Genomic DNA, 23,350 nt, shown 5'->3' with positions numbered 1-23,350 from the left:
TACTCACATTGAAACAGGGAGAATCAGACATCGATCTCTCTCACGACTTTTATAGTCCTTCCGCCCTTTTCTGCTCCGATCTTACAGGCTGTCACTTTTCGCTTAATCAGTTCAGTGACAGGCCGGACTTTGGAGCCGCCATTTGCTGGCGGCTGGCTCATTCATGCTGGTCTCAGAGGCTCTTCCTTCATTGCTGGGGAGTTGCCTTCCCCCAAACAGCAACCCGGAGGTCCTCTATACTGACACGAAGCTCTACGGGTTTCGTGTATCCACTAAGGATCGCTCCAAACGTGAGAAGAGGTGCTCAAGGAGGAGCTCATAGAAATGATGACAATAGCCATTTTTTTATATCTCATATATGCTTATGGCTCCATGATCTTGTTTCTGAGGCACTCTAAGAGAGAATAAACTATAAAAAAGATAAACAGCCACTAGAAAAATTAGCAAATAAATTATAGTCATATGTTTTTATTTAAGAGCATTTACTGCATGATGTCAAAGGATTTACCGACCTGATTTTGGCTTATGTATCAGGTAAATTGACCAATAAGAAATCATATTTCTTTATTAAGTCTTCCAGTATGCTGAGAGGAAAGGATTCATTAAAGACTGAATGCACCCATGTTGTCTTAGCTCACAAAAGGCCTTTCCAAATGTCATGTCGTGACTGCAGGGAAAATTAGACTTCTACAAGAGAACATTTTATTTAAGAAATATCTGTCTATATCCCTTACAGGAAATGTCATAACTGCTCCCTTATTCTCCTATAAACTGATTGCACAAAAGGACCTTGGTTCACAAATTATGTTTTCAGATTTTACATCATTCATGAATTTTAGCTAATCTAATCAAAAAAGTTAAGAAAACTCAATCAGCAATCCAGTTACACGTCTATGCAAAAGTTTCAAGATGTTCATTGGGACGTAAAAGAATTTCTCCTTAGTTCAAGGTTGGTTCTCTCCTTGATTAGTTTTCATCCATTGCTTCTTATCCTACCTTCAGGTGCTTTCAAGAATACATAGGTTGATTCCCACTTCTTTGTGGCAACCCCTTAGATATTGGAACACTGCTATCATGTCATTCCTAGTGCTTCTTTTCATTAAACTAGACATACCCAATTCCAGCAACTATTCTTTATATGTTTTATCTTCCAGTCCCCTAATCATATTTGTTGTTCTGTGCATTCTTTCTAGAGTCTCAACATCTTTTTTACATCGTGGCGACCAAAACTGGATACAGTATTCCAAGTGTGGTCTTACCAAGGCAAAAAGAGACTGTGTATGGCAAGGAAGTTTTAAAAAAGAATACTGGCAAAGAGACAATAAGTATAATGGGCAGGCAGCCAGAGGACACTGTTTCCCAGTCCAATGAACCTTGTCAATCAATCAATCAAACATTTATTGACAATTCACAACACGTGTACAATGAAATTGAAAATGAATTGTCTCTTCAGACTTGGTGGTCCTGACTGCATTTAACAATCAGAGAAAGATGTGTTTATAGACATTCTATCCCAATAATTAATAATCTTAATTTGTCATTTCTGAATTTGAGATTAATAACACAACACTTATAACAGGCTGAAACCCTAAACTAATTTTCAGGCTGCTTTCAGTCAGACCTTTTAATATGTAATGTGCATGGGTTGATTATGGCAATTTCATGGAGCATTGAGAAGATCTCTTCCTCTTAGTACTTCTTCCAAGATTAATAGTAACTTTCTCAAAAATTTCATTCATTTAGGTATACATATGTGTGTGTGTTAGATAATAGGTGGGCAATGCTTTTTCCTAATTCATACTCTAGAATTAGAAACAGATCAAGATGCAAAGCCCTATGTTTGTCAATGTAAGTTTTTCACAGTTAAATGAAACAAATATATTAATGTTCATGTTTGTCATAAAGATTAATATCTACTACTATTGTTAAAATAGAACTTAGTAACAGCACTTAGACTTTTATAGCCCACTTTGCAGTGCTTTACAGTCCTCTCTAAGCAGTTTACAGTGGTAGCATATTGCCCCCAACAATCTGGGTCTTCATTTTGCTGACCTTGGAAGGCTGGAAGGCTGAGTCAACCTTGAGTGGTGAGACTCAAACTGCCAAATTGCTGGCAGTTGGCAGTCATCAGAAGTAGCCTACAATGCTGCATTCTAGCCATGCCACCACAGCTTTCTTTCTGAAGGATTTTCCACATTTACACTAAGAATTACTTACATGTCTCATATTTTATATTTATACACTCAGATAAAAATAAATATATCACAATGATCAAAGTGTAAGGATCCATTGTTAGTCACTGTTTTCAGTGCCTTCCAACTTTGAATGATCACACACTAATGGTTTTAAGTTGTAAGGTTGTTTTTTGTTTGTTCTGTTTGATTTTTAGAGAGCTCCTAAATTAGTTATTAAGCTAGTATGAATGTTTCTTTTCATTAAACAATCTCAGAAGGGCAATTACCCTTCTGTTTTTAGGTAGCTTCACTATACTCTTATGGAAGTGATGTAAATAAGCCATTCAAACTACCATAGCGCCAAATGGAACTGGTTTGCTGATTACAACTGGGGGGAAAATAGGCTGTTCTTTAAAAAAAAATACAAAAAATAAAGATATGAATGAACCTGCTGACAGTCTAGCCAGCCTAAACTCTACCTATTGCCCATGGGAAGTCCTGATATATTTGGCAAAATACTAGATAATCGGAAGGGGATAAATGTTCTTATTTCAAAAATGAGAAAAAGAAAGAGTCACCAGTCAATTTGACACTGATAGTTGGAAAATCCTAGAGCAGGTCATAAATTTGTCATCCTGCAAGTGGCTTGAAAACGAAGCTGTGATTACCAGAAGTTAGAATGGATTTGTGAAGAACAGATTTTGTCAGGATAATGGTATTTCATCTTCTGGCCAGGCAAATTGCCTTAGGAGATTCTGATTATGCTACAGGTATAATACACCTTGGGTTCAGTAAAACATCTGATAAATTCCCATTTCAGATTCTGATAAGCTAGCTAGACAAGTATAACTTTGATATGTTGTTTATTAAAAGAAGTCATACACCTTCTGTAAGCTATATTTCAAAACATGTTCCTCATCTAAATAGAGTGATGTATCAAGTAGGGATCAGTTCTCTTTAATGTTTTCATTAATCATTAGGATGAGGAAATGGATAGAATGCTTCTAAAATTTGCAATGACACAAAAGAGGGCATGATATCTAATAATCTATAAAACCAAATTCAAAATTAGCTTGATTGATTAGATAAGTGCACTCTTATAATAACAAAAAATAGTGCAAAGCTTTTCATTAGGAAAAAAAATCAAAACCCATAAGCATCAGATAGTGAGTGATACATGGCTTGAAACTAGATCTTAGAATTGTGGTTGAATGAATGGAATGAATCAGCAGTGTAACATTTCACCATAGAGTCCATGCAATTCTAGACTGTGTAGGAAGTTAGCACCCATTCCTCTCTTAGCCCTTTCATTACATCATCAACTAACAAGAGTCAATGAAGCCTGGCACTCAAAAGACAACCTACCAAGTTACCCCTGCATGGCCCCATGAGAGTCTGATAACCAATCAGAAGACAAGCTTGAATTCAAAGCCCAGAGAGGGCATAAAACCCAAGGACTCTCAGCATCTTTTCCCCTTTTTCTCCCAGGAGCTCCAAGGCATGTGATCCTGTTCATCAATAAACCTTCTTTCCAAGCAACTTCTATGATTCCAGTGTCTTTTCCCCTACTTGGAACTAAACCCAGAAGGATATTTCTTCCAACAACTGTATCAATAGAATCATATTTTCCAAATCCCAGGATGCAGTCATTCCACTATATTCTGCATCCAAAGTCCTATGTGTAATTCTGGGGATCACATTTTAAAGAAATTCAAAGAAAGTGCTCCAAAAGAGTACAACACAGATGAATCAGAAGCTTGAAGTTAAGCTTTATAAAGTGAAAAAGAAGCTTTATAAAGTGAAAAAGAGGAAATGTGATATGTCAGCTTCAAAAAAGACAACTTTTTTGAGAAAGTTCTCAAGTATTTTTATCTGTGTCACAAAAAAGAAAATCAAGACCTGTTCTGTATTAACTAGGATGGAATTAAAGCCCCTTTCAACTATGTTCTATGAATGCTAGTAATACATTTTCTAGGCCAATGTTTCTCTACTTCAGCAACGTTAAACTGTGTGGACCAACTTCAGTTTGTTGGCTGGGAAATTCTGGGAGTTGACATTGCTTGTGTGAACACATAGCTTAGAGCAGCTGAGGTTGAGAAACACTGTTCTAGTTCGTTCTAGGCAGACAAGTCTTAAATAAAACCTAAAAAGAATTTTTTTATATTAGTTCTAGCATACATATACAATGAAAGGACACCCATATTGCATTGCCCAGTAGAGAGAAAACACTTCTCCTTTCCACTCTTGTTAGAATAGTAATTTTGGAGAATTAGGAAAACACTCCTAGTTCCCCTAGGCTTATAATTTGAGACAACGACAAATCCGCATATAGACAGGAGGTTGTACAACTTGCTTCGTGGTGTAACCGGAACAATCTGGAACTGAACACACTCAAAACCATAGAAATGGTGGTAGACTCTAGAAGAAACCCTCCCATACTACCATCTCTTACAATACTAGGCAACACCATGTCAACAGTAGAGACCTTCAAATTTCTAGGTTCTACTATATCACATGACCTAAAATGGACACCTAACATCAAAGACATCACCAAGAAAGCACAACAAAGAATCTTCTTTTGCGCCAACTCAGAAAGCTCAAACTGCCCAAGGAGCTGCTGATCCAGTTCTACAGAGAAATTATTGAGTCTGTCATCTGCACCTCTATAACTGTCTGGTTTGGTTCTGCAACCCAACAGAACAGACACAGACTTCAGAGGATAATCAGGACTGCAGAAAAAGCAATTACTACCAACCTGCCTTCCATCGAGGATCTGTATATTGCACGAGTCAAAAAGAGGGCTGTGAAAATATTTACAGACCCCTCATATCCTGCAGGGGTCTTTAAATAAAGATAAACTGTTTCAACTCCTACCCTCAAAATGATGCTACAGAGCACTGCACACCAGAACAACTAGACACAAGGACAGTTTCTTCCCGAAGGCCATCACTCTGCTAAACAAATAATTCCCTCAACACTGTCCAACTATTTACAAAGTCTGCACTACTATTACTATTAATCTTCTCATCACTCCTTATCACCCATCCCCTCCCACTTGTGACTGTATGACTGTAGCTTTGTCGCTTGTATCCCTATGATTTATATTGACTGTTTCCTAGTATGATTTGATTGCTTATTGTACCCTATGACTATTATTAAGTGTTGTACCTGATGATTCTTGATCTTAACGAATGTATCTGAGAGCATTTGCACCAAGACAAATTCCTTGTGTGTCAAATCACACTTGGCCAATAAAGAATTCTATTCTATTCTATTCTATTCTATTCTAAATTTAACTTGCTAGAGTTTAATTGGCTAAAGGTTAATTGACCCATTGACCCAAATAAGCTGTTCCCCTCTTTTTCAGAGATGAGCCTTCATTGTATAAACTGAATTTTGGTTCATAATTTGCATTTATTCAGAAATACAGCCAGGGTGCTTATATAGGAATACTTAGAGTGATCAGCAGGCAAATTTTCTATGATCTCTAGAGCTACATCTAAATATTCTAAGTGTTTCCCTTTCAGTTATAATAAATCAGACTTTCTTATCTAATTTCCTAAAATAATAAGAACAGGCAGAATTGTTAATGTATAATTAAAGTTGGCTGATTATAACAAATTAATCTTCCTTATCTATTGGAATTATAAATTGTATTTCTCCAATGTCATTTAACTCTATGAAAAATAAGGTCTGCTTTCAAAGAGAAACACATATTCTTTCAAGCTGCCTGACATTTAATGCCAAAATATATTACATACACTTTTTATCCTTGTGAGAGAGAAATATTGCCCTATTTGGAAATTATATGCTACTTCCACAACCTTTACATAAGTATTACATTATCTTTACATGACTTTTTGTGAAATGCTAACATATACTTTATTTCTGCTTCTTTCTTCTTAACTACTCTGATCTAGCTTTAAAACATAGGTGTATAATCTTTTGTGGATAGCAAAAAAAAAAAGAATATATAGTAGGTCAATCATGCCTGCCTTTTCTCACATGCCTGTTATTTAATATTTCTAACAGCATAACATTTTAAATTATATGGTCACACACTCACCAGGTGACTTAACAGTTCAAAACAATTTAACCATTTTTAAATATTGCAATGCTGGTTCCAGTGACTAAAAAGTACTGACAAGGCTCATGGAACAAGTCTAGGTGTGCATAATTTTGCCTGTAACATACTTCCCCATTCTTTTTATACTTTGAAATATTTTTAAACTGAACCGCCTGAATCCGACCCCGGTCATAAGTCAAGGAATGTCTATATAATATGCTCAATCTAGTTTATAGCCTGTTATATCCTGGTGGTCTCCAATCCAAATTCACCAAATCCAAATCTGTTTAGCTTCCAAGTTCAGATAAGATTGGTCAAGTGTTGCCATTTGCTAAAATATTTAAATATTTTATCATTTGTGCTATAAGCTTTGATGGTTTGTGAGCAGGTTGAAAACCATCTATGCTTTCCTGAAACTATAGGACACAGGAATTATACTGGGGGTCAGGAGTGAGAGATATGTAATTATGGAAAGTGATATGGCTATCTCACAGAAGGAAACATAGCCTAAACAAAAGGTGAAGACTTTTGATTTTCATAGCAGTTGATCTAGAAATTTTAGAAAACAGGATTACGGCTAAAACATTTCCCTATACTCTCTCACTTTCACCTTGTTATAGTAGGGGCTATTTGTATAGCTAAATCCTATTCCAATGAAAAGCAAAGCAAGAAATCAATCTTAGTTATATTCTCAAAAAAACAAATACAAAATTGAAAAAGAAGGGACATTGGCTGAAAAAAACAGAAAAACATTTAATAGAAATAAGTGAAAGCTTTGTTTAGGAAAAGAAATCAAATATTTTTGCTCTGTTGTATTCTTTTGAGACTCTACAGATTGGGGTGAGATACAAAAGCTGTGAAATAAATAAATGTACAGCCTTAAAAGCTGCTGAGATATGAAGGAATACCAGTTGCATTTGGTGTAGCGGTTAAGGTGTTGATCTAGAACAGGGGTGTCAAACTTGCAGCCTGAGGGTCAGATGCATCACACGCTGGCCATGCCCATGCCCGCTTTAGTGAAGGGGGGAAATGTCATGAGTAGTCACGTGACATGAATGTGATGCTGCAAGTTTGACACCCCTGATCTAGAAACAAGGACACTGGGAGTTCTCGGCCTCCCTTAGACATGAAAGCCAGTTGGGTGATTTTGGGCCAGATTCCTCTTCTCAGCCTAACTCAATTCACAGGATTGTTGTGGTAGGGAAAGTAGGAGACAAAAAGCTGTTGAAGTTATAACATTATTTGGACAATGATTTAAATCATCTATTATATTTTCAAGCTTACCTCTGCTACTTTTGCTGCATCCAGGACTCGACTATCCTTTTCAGCACCCTTTTGTTTTTGTAAAGTTCGCCAGACAGCATTTCTTAATCCTTCTCGATTCACATCTCCCAATAGTTCACTACGCAGGATAACAAGATTGTAGATCACACCATAACGTATAACCCAGAAGGGATCGTTATCTGAAATAAGGGTAGACCAGAGTGCCATAACATGACTGCTCAAAACATGAGAAATGTTTTTCTGATCAGATCAAAAAATCCACATAGTCTAGAATTCTGCTTTAAAAGCAGACAGCTGACTCCTCTGCAAGCTCAGGCCAAATTTAGACATGCCAAGATCCTTTAAACAATTATGGAAAGCATTTTACCATGTAAGTAATTAAATTAGTTGTTATTGCTTTTAAAAGGCATTTCTCTATGCACTGAGGCTTTGGTATAGAATACTAGCATCCTAGCAACTATCTTTCTAGTCAGATGGTTGTGATGCTACTGCTAACAGAATAGTCCAAGAATGTTATGACTTTTGAAAGAGTTGCCAGTAAAGGTAAGCCAGAGGAATTTACAAGCTTTTGACAAAAGCAACATCACAACATGTTGTAACCAAAATGGTCCGAGCCTGGTGCCAATAAAGACCAGTATTGGAATACTTCAGCAAAAGAATCTCAGCAGCTAAAGGAGCCAAGACCCCAAACAATGCACAAATACAAATTTCATATTAATAGCTTTGATTAAGGAACCTGACACCCTAAGAATCAAATATTGGCTCCTTGACACATGTTTATTTTGATTCTTTTCTTCTACTTTACCCTCCTTCATACATCTCATGTTTATGTTAATAAACTTTCTTATCAAAAGAGGTGCATCTTTTACTATTATAATAAGCTGGAGGTTACCAAAGTTTATATAACTAAGTGCCTTCTAATGTGTCTTTCTAACTTGTAACTTTCTTGTTGCTAGGCAGTAATAACCCACCATTGTTACACACATCACAGCTGCAACTTTCTGCATCAGCAATTCCTTTAACAAACTTTCCTAATTCCAACCTGAGTCCTTCAAACATTAGGCTGAAAGCTCCAGCCTTCAGTGAAAAGGGGGCAGGACTTATACTATGATGTTGTTTACATCACTCTACTTCCTTCCCCTGACTTTCACCATTGGGCTGGCCATATTATAGGAGAAGTAAAAAAAGTAACAGCAATCTCTCTAACTGCTTCCAGTTTAGTTATTTAGATACATTATTTCCCTTTTTAAAAAGAATCCAGGTGATACCATTAATATTTGAACTTTAGTGTTTTGTCTACCATTGTTTGATAAACCAGATTTTAAAAAATAAACCAACAGAATGTTAGTGCTAGCTTATCAGGTGTTGACTTTCAAAGAACAATTGAAGCTATTTATGATTGTCTGGCTTTTGCTTATTAACATTTTTCTTTGGGTTTTTTATTGCTTCCAGTTCAGAGCAGCAGCATTTCTATAGAGTGATTAATAATATCTTCATGACTCCCACTCACTCAGTTCCACTAGGAAGAGGGGTTAATTATTAATTTCTTCTATTCTTTTCATTGTACTGCAAAATAACACTGTTTCACCAATTACGCTAATTAAGGTGCAATTAAGAAGCAATTCATGAGCAATGCTACTGCTGTGCTGATCAAGAAGCAATGAAATGAAACTGCATGGAAGGTAAAGTAATCATTGTACTGTATTTTCTAGCTTTCGTGATTTATTTTACAATTGTACATTGTTTTGAATCATCTGAGCACTGCCAGTGCAATAAAAAGGTCAGTTACATGCTTTTAAAATAATTAACACTGCAGAGGATTTTTGCTGAATGATGTTTAGATTTGTGTAAGCCAGTGTTTCTCAACCTTCACTAATTTAAGATGTGTGAATGTCAAATCCCAGAATCCCCCAGCCTCATGACCTATTGGCTGGGAAATTCTGGGAGCTGAAATCCACACTTCTTAAATTAGCCAAGGTTGAGAAGCCCTGGTGTAGGCATTGATCTAAAAACCTTGCTCGTTCAATGAGCGTTGCTAAATGGAACTTTTCTAAATGTTCTGTATGAAGCCAACACTACATATCTAATATGCAGAGTTTACTTCATTAATCTGTTGCAGCAAAAATAGCCAAGAGTCATGTGGCATTTTAAAAATACAAATTCATTACAGAGCTCTGTAGTCCACAAAAGCGTATGCTGTAATAAATTGATTAGTCCCCAACAGACACAACATTCTGTTATTTTAATTCCATTTCCAGCTGAATACCAGCAAGCAATGCCTCATCAAAGTTAAAAATGCCTCACATGAAAGTGGTGATTATTTTTCCCTCACTTCTGACATTGAGCTCTTTCTGTAGCCTCACCAATGGCTTCCTCCTATCTTCAAAATGGGGCACAAGCAAACAGCAGCCTCCCCCTCCTGAACTGCTTTGTGACACATCAACAAAGAGACCAGTAGATTGCTGCCCTTACAGGAGGGCAGTGCTAGTAGATGCTGCCGCAAGCAGTGACAATGCTTTGTACAAGGAAAAGATTGATTTGTTTAATAGCTAGATGGAGCATATCCTTCCGTGAACATTTGATTTGTTTCTGCAGTGCAATTGCAGTTGTGCTATCTTCATGCACTGAGTGGCTTTGCTTCTTTGCTTGCTGTGGTCCTGGATGAAGGCAAGAGTCATACTGCTGTTGCCATTAAGAAAGCAATTCAATGAACTACAAGGGCTGAATCAAGGAGACCCCCTTCCCTTCCCACATCAGGAGGATAAACAGGCAAGCCCTTCTTCCCACAAATAGCTGAAAAGATTGGGCACTAAATAATGGAGAGGAAAGGCGAGCCAGGCTCTAGGAAAACCCAGTTTTCTGCAAAGAGCTCTCCTTCTCCAATTTTATCAACCAAATATCATAACGAAACCCATAAATAGAATGTGGACACACAAGAATGCTTCCTATAAATACTATGGTAGTGTCTGAAAGCCCCATGATGATTTACAGCCACGAACAATTTTATCCTCCATTAAATGTTCATTATTCTTCTAAGTCTTTACAACTAGTAGCTATTTCCATGCCTTGAGGTAGCATAAATTAATCACTCTTTTTTAACATAATGTGCATTTGAAGAATGATTCTGAGATTCTTAGAAATTGTTTGTCTCCCTTCGTTTCTATTGCAAGAATTGTAGATAATCATTTAGCAATTAAAAGATTTTCATACTTTCATTCTCTATCCGTTCAGAAGCTGTGTCAAGCTAATCAGTGATTATTACTTCTGTTGGCCTGTGCAAAAAAGATCACCTCATCTCCTATCCAATACAAAAGGGAAGAAAAGAAGGAAAGAAGGAAGGTCCAATTTTTTTGCATATTGGCTGTTTCCTCTGCTGAAGTGAAGGGCATGGTAAGCTAATTATCCTTTGTATCTATAAAACAGATGCAAAGTCTCCTTTGTTGAGCTCAACTCCCTGTGTGGGAACTAATTATCAACTTTTCTCCTGATCATTTTGCCTAAGTTAGATGAAAGCTGTAAAGTGACAGAGTCAGCTTGTCACTTACAATTTTTGTTGTTGTTAGTTGCAAAGTTGTATCTGACCCATCATGACCCCATGGACAACATTCCTCCAGGCCTTCCTGTCCTCAACCATCCTCCAGAGTCCATTTAAGTGCATGCCTACTGCTTCAGTGACTCCAGCCAGCCACCTCCAGCCAGCCACCTCTATCGTCCCCTTCTTCTTTTGCCCTCAATCGTTCCCATCATTAGGCTCTTCTCCAGTGAGTCCCTTACAATAGAAATGAGCACACCCATGATTTACATGGCACATGCTCAGGAAATGTGCTTCACTATTTTTTTGGTGTGTTTTTTTCTATTGTTTAGTAAATATACATGGGGCTTTTTTGCACCACAGTCTTCAGGTAGTTGTCTCCTATGTGTAAACTGGCAGATAATTAAGTCAGTTTAAGAAATTATTTCCTACGTTTCAATCCTTCCCTCCACTCTGACTACAAAATTCTACTCAGAACTCAATTAACACGGCCCCCAACTATGGATTTTCTGCTGCTTTTCTCCTCTCGCCCATGCCAGGAGAGCAAGCGCCTGTTACAAAAACAGTTTTATAATTCTTCCTGTCAATTGGGCTGGAATGGGAAACTTGACAAAAGCCTTGTCAGTATCACTCAGTTAAAAGAAACAGCCAGCATTTCATTATTCCACTACTGAACATACAAGCACACACAAACACATACACATATCATAACAAAGATCTAGCCTTTCAGGGTAGGCATCCCAGCATGAAATGACCACTGGAGGCAGAGAGCAGTGACTACAGTGACTGCCCTCCGAGCATATACCAGTTAATTGAACTGAGACAACCTTGTAAAATAGAATGAAGTGTGCCTGGCAGAAAGGGAAAATATTACTTTAATGCAGAGAAAAAAACCACAGGTGGGAGTCACCTTCCTAACAGCCTAGGGCTGATCTAAAGCTGATGAAATTCACTCCTGTTCTTCCAAAATGGAGCGTCCTCATGCAGGGCAAGTTGAAAGTACAAATCAGTCCATGGCATCAAGCTGTAAACTTGCAATTTTACATGGAGAAAAGCAGTGTGACTCTCCAACTAATGTTGAACTAGAGCTCCAATCAGCCGGAGCCAGCATGACTAATAGTTAAGGATTATTGGAACTGCAGTTGTCCATCCTTGCTGCACATATTTACCTAAATTATAAAAATCCTTTTTGTAAGATTCATTTTGGAGTAAACATGGCTATGTACTAGCCACACACCTACTAGCAACAATCAGGAACTGAATTAATCACAGGACACAGTCCTGTTTATAGACAGTATTTAATCAGATGTTTTGCTGAATAGGTAATAGTTTACATTTTAAAAAGAATGCAGGGGATAATAACACTGCAGTACAATAGCTGGGAAATAAGATTCCTAATTAATTGCTTAAACTGAAAGAACATATAAAATACTAGATTTCCCACTGCCAGCAGCTACGAGATGCCTGGGGAGAAATACAAAGGATGTTAAAATGATTTTTTTTGTTTCGCACTGGAGAAAAACATCCCAGTCTGTCAGGGGTTATTCCAAATAAGTGAACTTTTTATGGGGGAAAAAAAAGTATAAAAGTTACCAGGTAGTGGAACTGCTGTTTTGTGGAGAATCTGAAGCAGCTCTTTATTTGCATATAGAAAAAGAAACTATTCCATAATGATTTTTGAATGAAAAAATGTGGGTGTTGACTGGAAAAAATAGTGGGTGCCTCAGCACAGAGTGGTGAATGGGACACACCCAAATGTCCTCATTTCAACAATCAGAAATAAACCTTTGCACTTTAAAAATATTCATTTAAATTATGATATTACCTTTCCATTAAGGTCAGGTGTAGACTTCAGTTTGAAAAGCAATAGAATATGACAGCAATCAGTAGTTGGCAAGTAGAACAAGCAGACATCAGATTCTATTTTTTCCTAAGTGGATGAATGGAAGGAGCATGCTTTGTATGGTAGCAGATATGACAGTTTACTCCAAAGTTTCCATTGTATGAACAAATAAAATATAATTTGGCTTTTGAATGTGCTTGATGATTTCATCAAATCCTGTGGTCATCATATTTGCCAGAAGCAAGACTAGAGGTAAAGATAACACTTTGAACTACATAAAAGATTATAGCAAATGAGCTGCCATAACTGGTGGTATCCCAAAATGGGGGCTTTGTTTATTTGCCAGATGCATGAACATTTAGAAAATTATTGACTTAGTGTACTTAATTAGCACATTTGTGTGCAAACATTTCTACTTTCTTCTCAAGATTTTTAACCACAATAGAATATTTGTCACGCAAAGGAGTTTTCATAGTTGTCTATATGGTGCACCTGTATTAAAGAACAAGAAGACTGAAGCTACTGGAGGAAAACTAGCAATGCAATTAAAGAGAGGATCTCCAAAATATATAATGTAGAAAAAGCTAGGAGCACAAAAGTGCAAATAAATCTAAACTGTCTAGAGAAGGGCTATTTATGAAGTTTATCAATTGTGTGGATAGTGGATACAGGAGGGAGCTCCCAAAACAGTTAATAAATTGCAAGAAGTTCTGTAAATTAATGTGTGTAAGATTGTTAAGCTAAGTCCACAATATATTGAAAAGAGACGTACACATTATTTTACAAAAAAGTAGCTCTTCTTGACAGAAGAATACTGGATGTGTTTTGATTAGTTCTTTCCCTTCCCTATTTGTTAATGAAGACATATTCCTTGCATCTTCTTCAAGCAACTGGACTAAGTTGGGCTACGGAGTGATGCAGCAAGTCTATTCTTATGTTCATATCTTGCTAAAACTTAGAAATTAATTAGTTTTTCAACACTGCCATGATTGTCCTACTCCCTGCAAATAGAGGGTGGAGAACATGTTTGCATTAGATATAAGCTCTGTTCTGTGCCATGTATTATTTTGCTGATTGTTATTTTTATTTAAATTTTAATCATATTCTATAAGCGACCTACAGCTACTTTGTGATTGACAAAGTAGTTGATATATATAAATTTATAATTGATAAATATATAAATCAACAAATAAGGTAACAAATGATAATATATAAGTTTGGTATACAATCCAAAAGTACATGAAAATATCTTGGGCTGATTCTGTTATGGTTTATGTAAAAAATGATACTATAGAAACACTTGGCAGGCACCCAATCAAGCCATTGGATACCGATTGTCAGTATGAAATTTCTGTCTTCAGAAAGGTACTCCCAATTACTCTAATCTCCCTCCAAAATCCAATTTGGGGCCAGTTGCTTTTCCTTTTAGCTAGTTGCAGAGTAAAGACTTATGTATAAACTATGATAATCTCAGGGAATCTCCCTATACAGACACCCCGATTTATTTTCTCTCTTAAGTGTTTATTTTATGAAAACTAAGTTACAGCATGCAATAAGGATTTGCTTGTATCCTTACAATTTATATTGACAGTTTCCTAGTATGATTTGATTGCTTATTGTACCCTATGACTATCATTAAGTGTTGTACCTTATGATTCTTGACTCTTGAATGTATCTTTTCTTTTATGTATACTGAGAGCACTAAGACAAATTCCTTATGTGTCCAATCACACTTGGCCAATAAAGAATTCTATTCTATTCTATTCAAAACAATTGCATTAACTCAATTCACCTTAAAATGAACAATATAAATTATTGATCCAGCCAACCAAGCTACTCACAATTTACCAAGTAAACCATTTGGTTCTTTTCCAGTTGAGTTAAGCACTGATAATTTATTACAGAATTTTTAAAAGAAGAGAGAAAAGAGAACCTAGAATATCCAAGTGTCATTTTGTTATTGCATATACACAGAGATACACAAAGATAAGCAGATGGCAGTATGCTAGGACTGTCATAAAAAGTGGACTGTAATCTAATAAACACGTCTAGACATTTTGAAAGAAATCTGTTACAAAACTACTCATCCAAGTTCCCAACAGCATCACAAGGCTGTCTTCAGTTCTGCTTTGCATGACCTCATGGCAGCTATCAAAACTGTTACTTTAAATATATTGAAAGAAATATGTCCCTGACAATGCAGCAAGTGAATATGCAGATGGTAGAAGGTGGCATAAAAAGTTCAGCAACAAAAGCTCTTTAAAAAGAACAGAAGAAAAAGAGACTTATTAGATATTCAGGCAAGGTGAAAAGAAAAATGATTCTTTTCATATTCTAATTTCCCCCTGCTCACTGCTAATTGAGTAACCACTGAGAAAAAAGAATGTATTTAGCAATTCTGCAGGTGTTTTACCTCTGCTATTATCTCAAATACTAGTGCTGGAAGAAAAAATGCACTAAATACATTTTAAACACAAAACATTTATTTTCACAAAGACCCATCTTAACATTTAAAGCTATCTTTTTACCTGGTTCATTACAATGTCTGTCCTCTATATCAGGGGTGTCAAACTCACGTTCCATGGGCCGGATGCATCACGCACTGGCCACACCCACCTCCAGTTTAGTGAAGGGGGGAAAGTCGCAATACATCACATGACAACAACTTGATGCCATGAGTTTGACACCTCTGTATTAGATCTTAGCCTACATATGGCATAGGTAGTTTCAACTTTGTGAGAAAGCTATACCATTTTTATAAGTTTTCAGGCTCCTGCCATGGCCATGTTTCTTTTTTTTTTAAACAAATTTTATTAATTTTTTAAAGACAAACAAAACATAAGACATAAAAGCATAAAACCTCCTTTCTAAAGGTTACTTATAGGTTTTAACAAGGCAAATAAAGCATTATTTTATACAGCATAGTTCCACATTATCACATTTCCATTTAAGCACATATATATCTTTTCCAAATTTCTCATTATTTCTCCCTTCACTTTTATTCAATTATATTTCTTTCTATCAAGGTTTTATTAATTCTCAATCAAATATAGACACACAAAATGCAAAACATAAAACTTCTGACAAACATAAGACATAGAAACATAAAACCTCCTTTCTAAAAGCTGCTTATAGATTTTAACAAAGCAAATAAAACATTATTTTGTACAGCATACTTCCAAATTATCACATTTCCATTTAAACACATACATATCTTTTCCGAATTTCTCACTGTTTCTCCCTTCACTTTTATTCAATTATTAAAAATCTATCAAGGTTTTATTAATTCTCAATCAAACATAAACACACAAAATACAAAACATAAAACAAGACATAGAAACATAAAACCTCCTTTCTGAAGGCTACTTGTAGATTTTGTCAAAACAAATAAGACATTCTTTTATACAACATAATTCCAAATTATCATTTGTACATATCTTTTCCAAATTTCTCATTGTTTCTCCCTTTAGTTTTATTCCTCCAAGGTTTTATTAATTCTCAATCAAACATAGCTAACCAAAACACAAAACATAAAACATAAAACTTCTTTTTGGAAAGTGGCTTAGCCTCGGGTTACATCTTTTTTTACAGACCTAAATCAAATTCATGCTCACCTTATATACCATTCTTATCTTATTTACCATTCTATATTTTCTATATAACTTTTCCCTTCTTTTCACTCTCTTAATTATATTTTATTTCATCTTATTTTAAAATCATTATACTTGTATCTTTTGTCCGTTCTTTTCCAATTATCTATTTATCTCTTCTCTTTAACAGAAAATTTCCCCTGTAATCACTTTTAAAGTGTGACGCCTTTCTATCTTTCCCCTAAATTGACACTTAAAATAATATATAACTTCCATTCTGATTCTGCTTAGTACATTCTACATGTTGCATTTTAAATTAAAAGAATAATAAATTTATAATATAGTTAAATATATAATTTCCATTCTAATTCTAATTCTGCTTAATACATTATTTTAAAATAAGAAAATGAAATAGTAAATTTGTACTAACATTAAGACAATAACAAATTAAACTATAACTAAACATTAATCATTTTACACAGTCTCTTTAATATTTTATTGAATATTGAAATCTATCATTATTAAACATTTTAATATTTTAATATTTTATTAAATCTTATAATATTCCAATAGACTATTTCAAATGCAAATACTACAATACTATCTTATGTATTCTTGCAGAATCTTTCTTTAATTATGCTTTACCCTTTATCTCTGAAAAAAATCTGCTTTTTGGCATCTTTATTCAAGCCTTTGTGACTTTTTTTTTCCTTTTTCCCTCCCTTTCTTCTCCTGTCTGGCCTTTTTGCCCCCCCACCCCTCTCCGAACCTCCATCTTTTTAACTTCCCCTCTCTGTTGTATTTCTCTTTTCTGTTGCTTTCTAACATTGTACCTTTTTTTCACCTTATTTTTCTTTCTTAGTTGTTTTGTTAAATCTTAAATTCTCAATTTTCCTTCCCCTCTTCCTATTTTTTTTCTTAGTTGAACTTTTTTGTCCATTAAAGATGGCTTCTTCCTCTTCTTCTTCTTCTTCTCCTTCTTCCCCATGTAGTTGCTGATAAGTAGAAATCGCTATTTCTAAAAAGTGGAAGACAGCTCCCAAAGAATCCTTGCCTTCCTGTTCTCCTTCCTTTAATTTTTCATATTCCATTTTTAATTCATCCACAGATAGTGCCATTGTAAAGCTTTTTCTTCTTCTTCTTTTTTTTAAGAACAACCCAAATGTTTTTAATCTTAAAGTAATTTCCAAGCGTTCCAAAGTTATCAAGCAATCCAAACAGACACAAAATATTTCCTCTTCTTCTCTTTGTACTTTCTCCTCCTGGGACAAAATCCCCAAATATATTTTAAAGCCTTATTACAGTTAATTTCTGGTCTTGTAATCTTTAAGGCATCTCCTCCAACAAATTCTTAAAGATTTTTTAGTCCTCTCCCTTCCCACTTATAACAAAGAGCTTATTTTTACCTTCTGTAAAGAAGGAGGTTTTTCAATGTCCGTTTGCTATCTCCGTAAGGAAGGGGAGTGAACTTTCCCTCAGCACTTTCATCCGCCGCTTTAATAGCCTCTTTTGAAAACAAATGTATCAATCAAAGAGTCAGATTTCCAGGGTGTTTAAGTGTATCTTAATGTCCCGGTTCAGCCAAAAAACTTTCTCCTTCTAATTCTTCCTCCTGCACAAATCTTGTCCGGTTGAAGATCTCTTTGTGGCTGCCATTACTGACAGCCACTCCACCGCCTCAGAAAAAAGGAGTCTAGCCGGCTGGGGAAAGGGGTTGCGAAACCCCTGCCCGGATCTCCTCTATTTTCCGCTACCTCTCCGGGGTAGCGACAACCCCCAAATCCAATTGGATTGGGGTACTTCAGCAGCGAGCGCATTAGGGACCCGCAGAGTCGCGGATTCCTGCCGTGCCGAAGCCTTACAACCAGAAGTCCTGCCATGGCCATGTTTCTATTGGCACCTAATTTCTTTTATGAACTTGAGCTTTAATAACCTTTATTAAAGACAAAATGACAAAAAGTGGTAGATAAAATACTATTGGTTTTTTTTTCTAATTACTTATTTATTGCCACTTCCATTTGCAGTAAAAGGGGAAAGTAGCAATCCCTGGTTAAAACAAAAAGTCAAGTCTACAATTTCTTTGTTCCATCAATGAACAGTTTCACCATCCCAGTGGTGAACTTGTTAAAACAATGTCCATGTAAGACAATGGCTGGAGAGGAGAAGGCACTGAATGCAGAAAGCCTCTTTTTCCAATGGAATGAAGCACAAGAAGTGAACTGGACAGGGCTGCTTATGACATAAAAGTCAGAAAATGCTACTTTTGAAGCCTAGTAGAAAAAGACAGGTGAAAATTGCTTTTCTGGTGACTGGAGTAAAAGAGGACATTCCTAGTTTTAAAAAGTGGTTGGTAACTCATACTCACATTAGAGCAAACTGGGATTCTTTTAATTTTCCTTTTAAGTTCATTTTAAATTTGTATAATAAGATGTAGCATTGCCTAAACTGATTATGAAAATACTTCAACCTTATTCTCACCTGATTAATTTTGTAAATTCTTTGATTTATTTGTTCTTAGTATGTAGTATCGGTGTGAATTTCATCAAGATGACATCTCAACTTCTGAAATTATTCTCAAAAGAAGAGTATGAAGTGGCTGATTAATTACAAGTTGTCATGCCCTTATAAAAAGAAGCATCAATGGTAATTCGAATATTCCTTTGAACTGAAATATGTATAAGTTTAAGATTTTAATATTCATTTTACAGATCAGTGTATCTGTTGATGTTATCAAGAGCTATGTGATGAGAAATGCACCTTGTAAAAACAACTAAAGTGACAAGTTCAGAATTGCAATATAAAGACCACAGTGTTATCTAAATTAGGCAGCAAGAGCTTTTGATTTATCCCCATCTCTGATCTTCTTGTTGGACCCTCTCAAATCTTCAATGGTATGTTTTATAGTAATTGTTACACATATACATATATAATGCAGAAATACAAAGAAGAGATGCAACTTAGAAAAAAAATCAGCAACCAGCTGGCATAAATGAATTGGTCACATAGACCATTGAATCTATTCATATGAGCCATAATGTGGTCACCATTGAACCACACACATACTGTACATAAAGCAGGAGAAAATTACTACTTTGGTACTTACATTCATCAAAAGGAAGGCAGAAGTTCAAAAGATCAAGAAAATTTGCTCCTCTTAATTCTCTGTCATTATCATGTTCCTTTCCGCAGTCACAGAATCCAAGAAAAGCGGTTTTTTGTAATTCTGCATTAATGCCATGCAAACAGATTTCTCTGAGGATATTCGTATATATGTATCCTACTTGCCAGTGCCAACATGACATCTTTTTCTTGTTATTTTTTTCCTATACAAAAAATGTTAATCAAATAGGAACCAAGATGTGTAAAAAAAGTTCTAAAGTACATATTTACAGTTCTAAAGTACATATTTAGAAACATTACAGAGCATTGGCTATAGCAAGATCAATGCAGATCTTGGAGGAACTCATCTGGGATAGCACAATGATAAACACAATTCCTTTCTACACCAAGATTAACTTGGCGCTTACCTGTTTTTGAAGAGGCACAGAGCTTGAAATAAAATATTTCACTAGGTCCATTAAATTTTTCAGACATGACATATTTAATTTGGCACTTTCTCCCAGTACCATCAAGGCCAGTACTGATTCCAACCTAGGTATTTTAAACCAATAAGGGCAAACATTAGTCCACTTTTTTCAAAAGAAAAATACATCACCATTAAAAAATAATGTTAAATTCTCTTGGATTTAGCTGGTACCAAATTATCTGTATGTGTAATTCAGTTGAATGCATGGAATATCCCATACAAAGTATTTTCTTAAGTGTCAGCCATTTTGAAGAGCACTTTTATTAATGCATCCTTATACATTGTATATATCCATTCATTGATGCATGCTTATACATTATTAATTCAGCAACAATTATAGCTTGAGTAACTGTCTACCAATATGCTAGCACAAAATGCCTATGGTTAAGCACACAGCAAGCACATTTGAGGAAGGGAAGCAGCCACACAGAATATCAAACGATCACATGTTCAGAATCTAGCAGCAACAGGAAACACCACCACAGAGATTCCAGCTTTTTTATTTTTATTCAGAAATAGATAAAGAAATAATCATTTTGATTTTTAGCCAGGTCTTATCAAACCAGACTTTTTTCTCTTTTCAGTTAATTGTTTTTACATTCTTTTATGTGTGAGTCTCTTGTGCTATGTTCTCTTGGCAAGCATAGTTTAATTTATCACACATTACACATTTTTCCCTTGTGTGGTTCTCAAAAGCATTCTAAGTAAGAAGATCTTTACACAACATGATATCTTTCTAATACATGAATACCTCCATCCAGGTGTTTATTTTTATCAGTTTAAGTTAATCAATCAGAATAGAGCTGGAGGGAACCTTGGAGGTCTTCTAGTCCAACCCCCCACTCAAGCAGGAGACCCTATACTATTTCAGACAAGTGACTGTCCAGTGATGAAGCATGTACAACTTCTGACGGCAAGCTGTTCCATCATGTCACCCTTAGTTCTTTTCTCTAGACTAGCCAAACCCAAATCCTGCAACCATTCTTCATATGTTTTAGTATCCAGGCCTTTAATCATCTTACTTGTTGTTCTTTGTACTTTTATAACAACGAACAAACTCTAGCCAAGCAAAAGTATAGATATGCCCATGATTATAGTGAACTAAGACTATGTAGTTCTTCAGACAAAAATCAGAAAAAAAGTTTTGGAGCATGTGTGCATGCAAAGTAGCACCTAGGACTCTCAACTCCATCATTTCTTAGAATCATGTGACTATCTTTTCTAGCTGCCTGCCACATCAACTGGGAAAATATAGGAATTGAAGTGTGTACGTGTATTTCCTGATAGGTATTACAATTCTACCACCACCCCCAAAGCCTCAGAGCACTTTTTGGATCTGTAGAGTTAAACAGATCTATTTAAATTTCACTATAAATTATTTGAAGAAATTATTTAAATGTTAATTGTAAAGAACTGGGAAATAGATAGGCAGTTACCTACAAAACTTCATTATATCAAACATGAAGATAGCTTTATAATCTTCACCGCCCATCATTATTGAATTTTTTGAAAGAACTAGTTTCAATAAATCTGTAAGAATGAGAATGTATTCCTTAGCCAAGGGTGATCCTGCTAGTATGCTAGATCAAATACATGCTTAATCAGTCAGTATAACAATAATCCAATATACTACATTTCTTTTACTAACATACAAACCCATTCTCTATTAACACAGTTTTGTGCTGTGGTGTCTTTGAATTGAATAAGAGATAATGGGAGTGCTTAGGGTTTCTGACAATATTGGAGATCATGGAACAACTTCCAATGCATAGTCCTATAATAACTTAGGAGCATATATTACTGGTGGATGTAATGGTATATGAGAATGATCTTAGGAGAAAAGAGGAAGAGCAGCAAACTGGACAACTGGCATTAAAAGATATGTCGGGCCACAGAAGGTGAAAGGACATGAGAAGCGTTTCAGAAAGGACCTGCCCTAGCTTTCAGCAGAATAAAAGGAAAGAAAGACTTTCAGTCTTGCAAGATTGTGCTAATGTAGCCTTACAGTACAGTTAACACTCTTGGTTGTGCTTCTTGTCTAAACTACCTTGAAGGGCTAAACATGGTGGATTACTCATAAATTACAATCTGCAACTTATATCATTCACTTCTTTCTATGCATCTCTAGTTTTCAGCTGATCAATATATTGTGCTCCATCATCAAAACATTTCTCAGTTTCTTTCAGTTAACTGCACTCAAATTAAATTTGAGAAAGTTCAAGCTTCAGTGTAAAGTATTACCTGAGAACATCACCAATATTTGATCTGGCAATTCTTTGGATTTCTCCTAGTTTCTCTGCAAATATCTCAGTCATGACTCACATTATATGAATATTCCTCAGATTTCTACTACAAAAGGCTACAAAAAATATCAAAGAAATATAATGTGGATTCTGTGGATTGTTTCACTTGCCTCTGCAATGTAAATTATCTATTTCATTGGTATGATTGTATATGATTTGGATCTGTGCCCTCCATAGAACAAAGACCAGTGTTTCATTTGAGCAACAGCTGTAAACAAAACTCTTTAAGGATTGGAGATTAATAGTTGTGGTTGTTGATGAATAACGGAACATAGATTCCTTTCCATTTAAACACTGGTTGAAATGCATATCATCCAAACCAAGTTGAAGCCTTTTTTTCCTGTATCAACAACATGGCATTCACTGTCATCTTTCACAGCATATGATGTAACCTAATTGATACCACATTGTGAGGCATCACCAACCTAAAAAAATATAATATCTGTACTATGTCTTATGGCTTTGCAGCATTTATGATTGCTTGAATAATCTATATGGAATATTGTCTGTATGCTTTCATATGCTTTGTGCACCAGAGATGCAACCAAATAAGTAATATTGGGTTCAAAGAATTCATATATGTTCTGTTATGTTTGAAGGCCACTATTTGCCAACCTCTGCAGCATGTCTTGCAGATGAACTACACCATTCCAAATGCAATTATGTCATCTAAATAACTCTAGGTGCCTAAATAATCTTGTAACACTTAGTTCATGGCTCTCTGTCAAAGTGCTGGTACAGATACTGCTCCAAAAACAAGTCTATTATTATAGATAAAATTATGATGAGAAAATAGTTCAGGATATTTCCATTTGTAAATAGCCTTCTGCTAGTTCTAGTTTGTCAACCCAAGTGAGGTTAGCAAAACTATCCTCAGTTCTGACCAAGTGGTACTGCTCAGACTATAATATTGAATTAATGGTTCTCTGGATTATACTGCATATTTTTGTATAAGGGCAGCTTTTGCCTTTA

General features: G+C 35.5%; 1 protein-coding gene across 2 annotated transcripts in view; it reads right to left on the bottom strand.

Annotated features, from left to right (window-relative positions):
- The window catches only part of TMEM232 (transmembrane protein 232), a 122,997-nt gene that overhangs the window by 52,073 nt on the left and 47,574 nt on the right, over positions 1-23,350 (bottom strand). For both annotated transcript variants that reach the window (XM_026719801.2, XM_087926973.1), the window contains 3 exons: positions 20,017-20,140; positions 19,593-19,812; positions 7,525-7,703 (listed from right to left, as the gene is read on the bottom strand). In XM_026719801.2, coding sequence (XP_026575586.1) covers positions 7,525-7,703; positions 19,593-19,812; positions 20,017-20,140 — 523 coding nt within the window. The remainder of the gene's footprint in view (positions 1-7,524; positions 7,704-19,592; positions 19,813-20,016; positions 20,141-23,350) is intronic.

This window comes from Pseudonaja textilis, chromosome 2 (genome assembly GCF_049901715.1).
Source record: "Pseudonaja textilis isolate UNSWEBS1 chromosome 2, rPseTex1.2, whole genome shotgun sequence".
Taxonomy (NCBI): domain Eukaryota; kingdom Metazoa; phylum Chordata; class Lepidosauria; order Squamata; family Elapidae; genus Pseudonaja; species Pseudonaja textilis.
This window is presented reverse-complemented; position numbering and strand designations above follow the sequence as displayed.